At 40.4% G+C, this 13,144-nt stretch overlaps 1 protein-coding gene across 4 annotated transcripts in view; it reads left to right on the top strand.

Annotated features, from left to right (window-relative positions):
• The first annotated feature begins 5,971 nt into the window (after positions 1-5,971).
• LOC121867930 overlaps positions 5,972-13,144 on the top strand; it is a 32,833-nt gene continuing 25,660 nt past the window's right edge. Inside the window, exons 1-3 of one of the 4 annotated variants that reach the window (XM_042368074.1) lie at positions 5,972-6,100; positions 9,794-10,111; positions 12,394-12,554. In XM_042368074.1, coding sequence (XP_042224008.1) covers positions 9,986-10,111; positions 12,394-12,554 — 287 coding nt within the window. In that variant the 5' untranslated portion in view covers positions 5,972-6,100; positions 9,794-9,985. Of the gene's footprint in view, positions 6,101-6,238; positions 6,317-9,793; positions 10,112-12,393; positions 12,555-12,843; positions 12,910-13,144 lie in introns of those variants that run through there. The other 3 variants (XM_042368075.1, XM_042368073.1, XM_042368076.1) reach the window with 3 other exon arrangements.

The following is a 13,144-nucleotide window of genomic DNA, read 5'->3' as shown; positions in this document are numbered from 1 at the left end:
CCTGAATGTATCTGAACCTGCTCCAGTGTTGGTCAAGCCTGGCCTTAAAACACCTCACACTCGGTGCTATCACAACACTCTCTGGCGGGTTGCAAGAAGTTTGCCCTCACAGACTAGCGCACCCAAGAGGTGGGCCCATGGGGCCCGGGCCCTCCCTTAAGCCCACGGTTCCTTAACCGTTCGTGGTCAGATGCTGGTATCCTACATGTCACCCCCTGGTCAGGCAAAAGTGATTTTTTTTTGCCTAATAGGTCCCATTTGGTCTGAAAATAAAGGAAACAAACCTCAATTTGTTCGTAATTGTCAATTTAAAGCTCCCGCGCGCGCCCAAGTTGCCAAGGCAGGCCTCTGAGATGACGTCACGCAGATTTCCTTATCACAGTGGTGCCGCTGTTTCATGTTTTTTCGTGTCTCCCGCTAGCTCGGCCTTCAGTCATGCAATTTCGCTCCCTCCTTGACGAATTTCTGGGTACGTCCATGGCCTCCAGGCCCCCCCCCCCCCTTACAGAATTTCTGGGTGCGCTACTGCCCTCACAGTTTTCTGGACTTGTGGCTTTTTCAACCTTGAGTTGTGACCCCTTGTGGGGCAGGCCTCTGCCAACTTCAGGTATGGACACTCGACTGTGCCCTTTGATATATTTATACACCTCAATTACCCCCCACCCCCTTGCCCGTCTGTAATATAAGCTAAACAGTTGCAGGCGCTCTAATCTCACTGGATAACTGAGGAGCCGGAGTGCAGGTACCAGTCTGGTGGCCCTCCTTTGGTCCTTTTCAATCAACTGACAATCCCTATAGTATATCTCGGGATCAGACTGGGTGACAGCGCTCCTGGCGGGAAAGCATCTTACTCTTGAAGATCGTTACGAGGGACGGACCCGTCTAGGTATTTGAACGGCCTTCTTGTAAGACCTAGTAATTTAGTTGCTTGACTCACCATCTCACAGAGGCCCGAGAACTTCAGTTCATTGTCAACATACATAAGCAGGTCCTTTTCGTATTCGGTCTCTGTTAATGCAGTTTCTACGTCCCGTTGGGACATAATGATAAACCTCTTACCGTTGGTACGACCCAGGTGCATCAACTTACACTTCGTGACATTGAATCTCAGTAACCATTTCTTCGACCATTCTTGAAGCTCACAGAGATCTTTCTGCAACTCTTCACAGTCTGTTTGGTTCTTAATTTCCCTGAATAACTTGGCATCGTCCGCAAACATTTGTATGGAGGAGTGTATAGCTTCTGGCATGTCATTTACGAAACAAACAACAAGGGTGGATCCAGAGGGGTCCTGGGGTCTGGACCCCTCCTTTTCATCAGAAAATTCCAATACCTTTTCTTTAATGCAGTATTGAACTCAGGCATTTTTGTTCGTGTATTATGTTGTATAGCCGCCTGTGTTCTGGTGTCCATCCTTGTTGTGTGATTAGTTTAATTAGGTTAGTAAATTGTGTCTGTATGATTCTTGATTGGTGTGAACATTGAGGGTGTGGTAATGTTCGGTGAGTGGTCTTGGTTATGTTGTGTTCATGGCCTGGCTAACGTGCTCGTACCATGTGTCCAGTGATTGGTCTATTAGAGAAGTGTGCCCGTTGTGTAATTGTATGGGTTGGGGGTAGTTTAATTCTTGTTTGAAGTTTTCCCAGTTAGCTCGGTTATAGTTGAATCTTAGCCTGGCCGGGATCTGTATTGGGGCTGTGGAGAGTGTGGCTATGATAGGGAGATGATCACTATTGGGCCGGGTTCGAGTAGTATGTTAAAGCGGTGGTGTTGATTTGTTTCAACGATGCCTGGGTATACTGTGTGGCCTGCTCTAATGTACGTGGGGCATTCCGGTCCGAGGTGTACTACGTTGCCGTGGCTCACTAGTGTGTTCAGGACCTGGCCTACTGCGTTGTTGGTATGGTGTCCTAGCATGCGGTGTCTAGCGTTGAGATCGCCCAGAAAGTATGCAGGTGTGTTCCTCCTCATCAATCTGAGCATGTCTGCTATTGGAAAGATTGGTCGTCTTGGAGGGAGGTAGCAGGTGCCGATAATGATTGGACCCGTTGTGCTGTTAATTTCAGTTGCCAGAAAGTTTTCTTGAAATGTATCATGGATTTTATGTTTTATGCTTCTTTTAATTGCTATGGCTATTCCATCTTGTAACGGATTTTGGCTGTTTTTTTGGTATACTGTGTAATTGAATATCTTGATTTTATTTGAATTACCGTTGCCGTGAGAATTTAATATGATGACGTCTGGGTCCAGGGTACGATATATGTTGTATAATTCGTGAGCTCTTGGTGTGGTCCAGGTCAGTACATTATGTTGAATTATTTTAAGTCTGTTGATTATGAATGGTGATGTCTCGAGCTTGTTTGCGGCATTTTGGATGATCGATGTTCTCCTGAAGACCTCCTCTCCGTGTGCAGGTCGAGGCGGATTTTTCTGTACTTGGATTGCTCCACCTTTTCTATTCTGTTATATTTGGTCAGAATTCTTCCTCTCTTAATCAATGTTTCTATGTGGTGATCTTCCAGATTCTTATCCGTATATGTATATTTTACTCTTCCTTCCCTTTTCTCTGTCAGTAGTCTCTCGGTTGAGACTATATGGGGGGCTGAGCACGTGTAAAACCTAATACCGGTTTCCTCACCGAGGTCTTGATTCTCAGTAATCTTTCTTGGTGACGGTAGTGGAGCCACGTTTACCATTTTGTTCTTTTTAGGGGTGCTATATATGATCGCTTGTTCAGGTTGTATAACAGGTTCATGTTGTAAAATGGGTTCCTGCTCCTCTTCGTCTTCTTCCATCCCCTCTTCACTACTTTCTGGTGTTGTCGGAAGTGGCTTGTGGTTGGGTGACATGCGCCTGACTGGTGGTTTCCGCTGGTTTGTAGATCAGGTTGAAGACTTCTGATGAGGGAACGTCGTTGGGGAATTCCATGTCTGGGAGGTTATTTGCTGCTAACATTTCCTTTACCCCTTTAGCAAAATATCCTGGTTTGATTATATTCAAGAGATGGGCGTGTATTATTGCCGTCATGATTTTAATCAACACTTGACTTCCCAGGTTGAGCACTATAGGTTGAGCTGGGGGTTGTGAGGCTACCATTTCAAGGACTTTAGTTGTTTCCTTTGTCCTGACTCATTAAGGCAGAAGAACGCAGACACTACGCTGAATATCATAACTAGTAAAGTGACCCATTTGATCGATAAATATATACCCAAGACCAAACCCAGTGCCTCTAGGAATACGAGGGGATCCCTACTCATGAACCTTGCAGCGGTCGACAAAGTTAAGAAAAACCCAAGAAATTCAAGACGTGGGTTGGGTCAAACGATGAGCAGGACAGGAGGATGTATGGAAGAGCCAGAAACCAAGCAAAGGCAGAGTGTAGAAGGGCTGAAAAGGAGTTCCAGAGGCTGGTTGCAAGCGAGGTCAAGTCAAACCCAAAGGCGTTTTACTGCTATGCAAAGTCGAAATTGAAAACGCGAGTAGGAGTATCAGACCTGAGGTATGAAGATGGTAGTTACGCAGATTTTGACCAGGATTAAACTGAGGCATTGAATAGCTTTTTTTCCTCGGTGTTCACAAGAGAGGATGCAATTAACCTTCCTGCGTTTGAGGACAGACAGTTCGACACAGCACTCACCCACATTGTGTTCACAGAAGGGAGGGTATTAGAAATAAACTGTCCAGGCTAAAGGTTCAAAAGAGTCCCGGCCCTGACATGGTGCATCCTAGAGTGCTAAGAGAGTTGTGCAACGAGCTTGCCGAGCCCCTGAAGATCCTGTTTTGTAAATGCCTGGATGAACAAATGGTCCCCAGTGAATGGAAAGTGGCTTATGTGAGTACTATCTTCAAGAAGGGCGATCGTCACTCCACGAACAACTATAGACCGGTGAGCCTGACCAGCATAATATGTAAAGTACTTGAGAGTATTATTAGAGATGCAGCAATGGAACATCTAATACGAAACAACCTTGTAAAGGACTGCCAACACGGTTTTATGCCGGGGCGCTCCTGCTTAACACAATTGCTCAAGGTATTGGATATTTCGACCCATATTCTGGAACAAGGTGGTAATATCGACAATATTTACCTAGATTTTGCCAAGGCTTTCGACAGTGTACCCCACGAAAGGCTGAAAATCAAACTAGAAGGGTACGGAATTCGGGGAAATGTCCTAGCGTGGATAGAAGACTTTCTCCATGACTGCAAGCAGTGTGTGGTGATTAATGGCACAAAATCATCATCCGTACATGGCACAAGCGGGGTACCGCAGGGCAGTGTATTGGGCCCGCTGTTGTTTGTTTGTTTCATAAATGACATGCCTGACGTTGTACACTTCTCCATACAAATGTTTGCCGATGACGCCAAGTTATTTCGGGAAATCAAGAACTAAGTGGACTGTGAAGAGCTGCAGAAGGACCTCTGTGGGCTCCAAGAATGGTCGAAGAAATGGCTGCTGAGATTCAATGTCACGAAGTGTAAGAGGGTGCACCTGGGGCGTACCAACGGCAAGGAGGCGTATCATATCATTTCATATGTTCCAACGGGATGAAGAAACTGCACTATTTGAGACTGAATGTGAGAAGGACCTAGGTGTGTATGTTAACAATGAGCTGAAATTCTCGGGCCATTGCGAGAAGAAGATAAATCAGGCAAAGAAATTATTGGGTCTTATAAGAAGGTCGTTCAGATATCTAGACGGTCCGTCCCTCGTAACGATCTTCAAGAGTGAAGTGCTTCCCTATCTGGAGTACTGTCACCTGGTCTGGTCCCCGAGATATGCTAGGGACTGTCAGTTGGTTGAAAATGTTCAAAGGAGGGCCACCAGACTAGTGCCTGTCTTTCGGCACCTCAACTACCCTGAGAGATTGGAACGCTTGAACTAGCCTAACTTATACTACAAACGGGCAAGGGGCGACCTAATAGAGGTGTACAGGCATCTCAAGGGGCACTATTCCGCCACTACAACAAAATTCAGCCCATAAGAGCCCGCACTGATAGATATAAGAATAGCACCATCCCTTCTATTGTTAAAATAATTAACAACTCCTGATTCATGTGCTGTACAGCCCTGTAAATGTATTCAACGCATATTATAGCATTATGTCTTAATCAAATTTAAGTCTGTATATTTTCAGCCACCGGCTGCAACTCTATTAATAAACCGCTTATTATTATTATTATTATTATTATTATTATTATTATTATTATTATTATTATTATTATTATTATTATTATTATTATTATTTACTCAGTTGAGTGACCTTACTTGGAGCTGGCGGACGCTCGCCCCACAAGGGGTCACAGGTCAAGATTGAAGAAGCCGCAAGTCCAAAAAACTGTGAGGGCAAAATTTTCCTGAGTAAGAGTTGTGAACTCTTGGAATAATCTACCAGAAAGTGTTGTGACGGCACAGAATGTGAGCTCTTTCAAGACAAGACTTGACCAACACTGGAGCGGGTTCAGGTACATTCAGGAGCCGGTGCATGCCCAGTACTTGCCAACAGTGTGTGACAGAGACGTGACCGATCACCCGGGCGGCTAGCGAGCCAATGAGTGGTGAAGAGGATAAAATAAAGTAATATTCTTTCTACGCAGAGTTTAACATCTCTAATCATTTCATGTGAAATGGTTGCCAAATGTGGAGGATGTGTTTCATACGAGCCAAGTGAAAATTTGATTTGGTTTGTAAAAAAATCAATAATGATTAATTGTAAATGCCATTGTAGTGGACGTCCACTACACCATGCATATGTATTGTTTATTACTATTTCATTGCAAAATGGGGGAATATATGCAATTTTTTTTTACAAATTTCTTTTTTTCTAAACCTTCTTATGCCATAACAAAATAAAACGTATTTCAATATCAAAAAATATCGTCTTTGAATATTTTCTAATTAAATCCTGTTTAATTCAGGTACTAATAATTGTACAGTACACGTTTTCTCTATGTGACGTTTCCCAAGTGTCAGATAAGGCGATAACAACGGCGACTGTAGCGGCGGGTAGAACTGTGCAGGAGTAACCAGTCCACTGTTGTTGGGGGACGATACTTTTAACACTTCATTTGCCTAAGGTCAGACGAGTGTACGCAGCACAAGGTAAGGCGTGGATCAGATAAGACAACACCGGATGCTCGCCCCACAAGGACCACACAGCTCAAGGTTGAAGAAGCTACAAGCACAGAAAACTGGGAGGGGTAACTTTTTCTGAGTGAGAACAATCTAGAAGAAAGTATTGTGACGGCACCGAGTGTGTCTGCTTTCAAGACCAGACTTGACCAACACTGGAGCAGGTTCAGCATGCCACTAGACCAAGTAAGATTATATGATAACCAACTCTGCTCAAAATGATGGGTCCAACGAATTACCCAAAAGTATGTTAAGTCAGGGTGAAATCTTAACGAATATCTGTTAAACATACACAAAACATGTCTAATAATGTTTTTTAGTGTAATTTTGTAGAAATAATTTGTAAGATGAAATAATAAACAACGAAAAACTTTCAGCATTGGAGAACACTAAATTCCAAAGAGTTCATGAACAAGGGAGATAACTCAGGTCCATCTTGATGCACTTCGCTAACCTAACCTAACCTAACCTAACCTAACCTAACCTTAACCATAACCTAACCTAACCTAACCTAACCTAACGAAAAGTGAATCCTACGGCTATGTTAAATACCCCAAAGTAACAGAAACATCGGTAATTATATCTCCATTTTGGATAGGTGACTCTTTGGAATTTAACGTTTTTCGCTGTTTATTATTTCATTATTTTGATTACATTTCAATGAAAACATTATTAATCAGGGTTTATTGCTGTAAAACATATATTCGTTAAGATTTTACCCTGATTTAATATACTTTTTTGGTAATTCGTTGGACCGAACAATGACTGATGGACAACAAATTATCAACACATTTTGAAAAGACTGAAGTAATATTATTTGTATAAAAAAGGAAACTCAACAGGGTAAGTGAATATAATTTGTTTTGAGTGTGTGTAGGACAAAACTCCCTTGAAGTAACCTAACCGAATGGGGCTTTGTCCGGACTCCATTTTGAGTCATTGATAACGTGCAGAATAATATCAGGCCCTATTCGACTCTACTATAGTATTAGTATTCACATTGTACTGTAATTTTTCAGTCTAAATAAACTTTCAATGTTATTAGTATTAAATTCTGTAATAGTGTGGAACACCAAGTTGTGAAGAGGGGCGAAGCCCCCCCAAACTCTTAAGATTTCCCGGATGACCGAAACAAAAATAGTACCATTATAGTCTCTGCCATCTCTGTATTTAATTTACAAACTAACCTGACCTAACCTGGTAATTATTCATGACTAACCCACAGCCGAAATTGATGGAAAACGAATTTAAAACCCTGGATTTTCACTGGGTTTTTTATAGTGGACACTGTTGTAGTTTGTGCAAATGTGTTAAAAAATGGTTATTTCTATAATAACTTAACTTTTGTGGGTATGAAAAAGAGACAACCTACCTAACCTTACCTAACTTCCTTACCGAAGCCACCTGGTCCCCCGGTATATTAAACAGAAAGAACTTACTATGATATTGTGTAAATTGAGGCTTTTTCTGGACATGAGATCATGCGGCCGCATCACGGCTTAAGCAGCCAAAGTGGCGGAGTGATTTATTGTGATGGTTGGAAATGTTGAGCCATGGTGTTGAGGAAGTGATGAACAAATTTCTTTCTAGTCTGAAAGCACAGGGATTCCCGCAGTGTGGACAGTCTCTATGTAATGGAACAATGACGTGGTCTTTGAAAAATTGAAGGGTCTCGTTTTCTTGATCCCTAAATTTGCAAATTACGTCCATATGAGACCGGCGACAACCTTCACAAGTCATGCTTGAAACTGCTTCGATCCCAGCGAAAAGTGCCGCAGCATGCGGCCTTACCGCCGGGAAGACAAATTAGTGCTCGCCTTAGTGCCAAATTATCTACAAAACGAAAATTTGCACTAGAAATGATTACCATATCAGAACTCACTGCTGAAAATAAAGTAAGAAAATAAACAGTACTACAAATAACTCGTCCGTGGGTTAGTCCTATATATTAACCATTAACCTATATCTAACCTATCCCCTGAGATTCCCCAGATGACTGAAACTAAAATAATGCCATTGTACTGATTTGAGGAAATTTTGGGGTATTGGTGGGAGCAGATGGTTAGCACCAGAAGGACTTTATGAAATTGCACAAATTTCCAGATGTTGTTTGCATGATACTAAGTAAGAAAATGGAAATGATAAAGCACAGAACCTATTTGAACCTTGCCTAAACTACCTAACCTCACTGAACTTCTTAACCTATGCATTGTCTTTTCAATTTTCTTTCTTACTATCATCCAAACAACATCTCTAGAAAACAATGAACAAACACAGTCTAATATGAATTGTAATAAACACGCCCAATGAGATCGCCGTTTGTTTCTTGCCATGTAAAATTTTCTTCATTATTTAAAATATACAAACATTTGAAAAATTCTCATGACCTTAAATAACAATGAATAGTTTATTATTATAAAAATTCTACCTTTGGTTTGTTTAATATTTATCTTGACAGTGATACAGTCAAAAACAGATCCACCAATTACAATCACCTTTACATACAGCCTTCCTATACCAAGTATTGCCAGGTAAAATTGCGAGCATGAGACTCGGAGTGGGGTCGGTACATCTTTGGCTGACTGTACCTCCAGCACGTGTGTCAAACAACAAAGTCCAGGCATAATCCATACTGGTAGTATTCATTTTCAAGGTTGTTCTAACTTTTAAAACTTTTATCCTCTACACCACTGATCGGCTCGCTAGCCGCCCGGGCGATCGGTCACGTCTCTGTCACACATTGTTGGCAAATACTGGGCATGCACCAACTCCTGAATGTACCTGAACCCGCTCCAGTGTTGGTCAAGTCTTGTCTTGAAAGAGCTATTGTGTATCTCTTGCTTTTTACTTGCTGTGCAGGTTAAACTCACTGACCTATAATTATTTGTTCAGTGGTGATCACTTTTTTTAAATATATATATATATATATATAGAAGTAACATATTCTGTTCCTGTACAGTATTCTGTTATTAGGGAATCTCTTCATCTTTACTTCTGCAGAGCAAGATTCTGAGAGATGTACAGTGTTACACAACTCTTTTTAACACTTAAGGGATGTACACTATCAGGGCCAAGGGTTTTATGGGTGTTGACTTTAGATGATTTATTTTTAATGTATCATTTGAGAACTCTCTATAGCCTACCCCAGTGCTGTACCAAACTACTTTTCCTGGAAAGTACCAGTAGCTAGGTAGGTTATTTGCATCATCTTGTGAAAAAAAAAAATTATTTAACCCCTCTGCTTTGACATGGTGTGTGTGCACACAACTACTGTACATGTACTGTACCATCTTTAAGTCTCAGATCTGATATACCCACAATTGTCCTTTATTATGCTTTTGTAAAATGATACTTACTATATAGTACACCTCACTCTCCTTCTTTTACAGTCTAAGATTTGAAACTCTTTGGACAATGGCTTTAATATTTTGAGAAATATTAATTCCTTGTCATGCATTTTATTGTAATTGCCTTTTCAGTTCCTATGCCATATAGGCCAAATTTGTGTAACCCTTGATGAAGGATTGACTTTGTACTACAGTTAAACTATTGGACTGAGTTGGGATGTAGCATTGTAGCAGACTAACCTGCTGAGTCACAGGTATTGTACTTAAGAAACTTAACTAACTTGTATACAGTACTTAGACCTTTCATTTTTTTCAGGATACATATGGATTTTGACTGGAAGTCTATCTGAAGTCTTTATCATGGTGGCAGAGGAGATTGAAAAATATGGTTGAAATACAGTACAGTACTATATATTGCTAAGTACATTAATAACTTCGTGCCTCAAAATCTTAACATTGAAGTCACTATAGATACTGAAATAGGAGTGTCTTATGCGGTGTTTGAATAATGGATTCATATAATAATCTACATAAAGATATTGCAAAGCTTATTAAACTGGATAAATTAGGCAGATCTACAACACAGCTCTCACATGGGTCATCAGAGGTGGTTACTGCTGGTACATCCCATCAGGTTTGTTGCTTCTCTTTTATGTACAGTATTATGGCAACTTACCATGTTTTTAACTGAAATTTTATCTAAAGGTAATTAAAAATTAAATTGCAGATTAACGGTAAAGTATAATAATTATTACCTGGTATGTGATTTAATACACTCATATTTGACAAAACACGTATACACACCCTGGAAAAAAATTAACTAAAATTACGTGTTTAATACTGAAGAGCACAGTAGACCCTTGCTTACTGCAGATTTCCCATCCGCGGAGTCCGATTTTACTCAATACCATTTCACCAACGACAGCATTGAATTTTGAATACAGTATCCGTGGGTTAGTGTGGTGTCTTTATCCCTCTGCAGTCTAATGTATTCCTTTGAAAATGTGAGGAATGAATAAAAATAATACTAATGATTAAAGGAAAAGACAAAATGCAGCTACTGTATTACTTTTTACTTTTATCCTCTTCACCACTGATCGGCTCGCTCACCGCCCGGGCGATTGGTCACGTCTCTGTCACGCACTGTTGGCAAATGCTGGGCATGCACCGGCTCCTGAATGTACCTGAACCTGCTCCAGTGTTGGTCAAGTCTTTTCATGAAAGAGCTCGCACTCGGTGTCGTCACAACTCTCTCTGGTAGATTGTTCCAAGAGTTTACAACTTTCACTCCTAAAAAGTTTGCCCTCACAGTTTTCTGGACTTGCGGCTTCTTCAATCTTGAGCTGTGACCCCTCGTGGGGCGAGCGTCCGCCAGCTCCAGGTCAGGACACTCGACTGAGTAGTGCCTCCTGAGATGCTTATACACCTCAACTAGGTCACCCCTTGCCCGTCTGTAATATAAGCTAGGCAAGTTCAGGCGCTCCAATCTCTCAGGGTAGCTGAGGTGCCGAAGTGCAGTCACCAGTCTGGTGGCCCTCCTTTGAACATTTTCAACCAACTGACAGTCCTTAGTATATCTCGGGGACCAGATGGGGTGACAGTACTCCAGATGGGGAAGCACTTCACTCTTGAAGATCGTTACGAGGGATGGACCGTCTAGATATCTGAACGACCTTCTTATAAGACCCAATAATTTATTTGCCTAGGTCAGGTGAATTTTTTATGTGAAACGACATTTTTTTGGAAAGTGAAAACTGACATGTTTAAAAAGTAAAATTAGTTAATATTTTTAAGAAAATATATATAAAGGTAATTGACTCATTCTAATTCTAATACCTGTATTCTAATTTTTCTTTAATTATTTCAAAGGTCATTAACTAACAATAGTTACCCAAATTTTTCAATTGTGAACCCAATTCCTTAATCAGCATGTAAAGTAGTACCTTTGTATAAAATTTTAACAAAATCCATTTAATGACCCCAAGTGCCAAAAATCGAGGTACATAGTGCAGTGCCATATGGCAATCGTTTCACTAAGCACACAGGAGTGCATGCCCCTCCCTCCTCCTCCCATGATCATGGGTTAACTCCCACGGACATAAGAAATGTTTATTCTTTTTATGATTTTGACCTTATGATAATCATTTCTTTAATTTTTTTTGCACATTCTGTATGAACAATTGTGTGTGCATGTAACAGTTATATGTTAGTCTTTTGTGTCTTACCGTCCTATACTCTATCATAAAATATTCAATTAACCACTTTCAGTATTATGTATTTTGTGTTTTAAAAGGTTTATTTTCTTCTTATCTGTATTCATTGTCTATTGGCTAAAAATTGATTTTGTAGTACTGTACTAATTTTCAAGTTATGTTTTCACTTTTTCAAAAATGTATACAGTATTTCTTCCATAACACAGCAGATGCCTGTACTGTACCATTACCAAAGGCTGTACAGTACTATGAATGTACAATAATTGGGAGTGTTAACCTTCCCCCTTTTTTTTCTATGGACATATATCTTCATTTATGTCCCAAGTCACTTTATCAGTTGTTTCTAGGAACACAATCCTCACTAAAGAGGAGGGTCACCTGTAACTTGATGGTGAGTTTTTGGTGGACAAAATCTCAAATTTATGATTGCAGGCAGGACTGTTGTAATAATGTTATTTTTAACTTAACAGAAATATATATGTAACTTGGACTATGTATGTTAAAATGAACACATAAGCACACATGCATAATACAAATCAGACCTCACAAACTTGCATGTAACTACACACATACATGTACACACACTTCTATAATGTGTACAAAATCTCGAGACATGCGTAGGAATGCTTTTGATGTATGAAAATACTTGTCAATAATTATTCCCATATTGCAAGAAGTATTCTATCCTATTCTTATTTTTCAGGTGAATGAAGGAGAGGTGCTAGTGTGCCCCAAGCAGTTACCCATTCCAGATGGTAAAGATTTTCCAAAAGCACCAGCCACTTTATCAACATTGGTGCTTCTTATCTTGCAAAATACAGAGTTAAAGTCTCAAACTTACTTTGGAATTAAGAATTTGTTATGGTATGTTTCCACTAAAGTGCTGTGTAAATTACCTTCATCATTCATCATCGTTTTTATGAATTCTTTATATAGATGTCATCATTCAATTCTCATCCTTCTTGTAAGTTAAATATGGTTGAAGTCCTGTTTTTGTGATTTAACTGCTTTCTAACTTGTGCATTTATTAACCACAGGGTGCCTCCAAACTTTCCAATTTTGTGTAACCATCATGTGGCTTGCTTTTGTGGCCTACAGGTTAGCTATTCAATACATGATCTGTCATATCTCACAAGGAATTTATTTCTCACAGGCAGAGTGAACGGGTGTCGGCCAGTCATGTTTGATTAAGTTGGTTAATGAGCACAATTTTGGTAGAGTGAGTATTACTACATATTTGTGCATGTGATTCCTATTCCTGTTTGTGGTAGTTTCAATTAAGTGTGCAAACACTTGTCTTCAAGTGCTTTTTTGTTTTTATCCTCTTCACCATTGATCGGCTCGTTAGCAGCTTGGGCAATCGGTCATGTCGTTGTTACGCACTGTTGGCAAGTACTGGGCATGCACCGGCTCCTGAATGTACTTGAACCTGCTCCAGTGTTGGTCATGTCTGG

The sequence above is a fragment of the Homarus americanus genome, unplaced genomic scaffold, assembly GCF_018991925.1.
Source record: "Homarus americanus isolate GMGI-L3 unplaced genomic scaffold, GMGI_Hamer_2.0 scaffold37032, whole genome shotgun sequence".
Classification (NCBI taxonomy): Eukaryota; Metazoa; Arthropoda; class Malacostraca; order Decapoda; family Nephropidae; genus Homarus; species Homarus americanus.
Note: the sequence above shows the minus strand (reverse complement) of the source record. Positions and strands in the feature narration are given on the sequence as shown.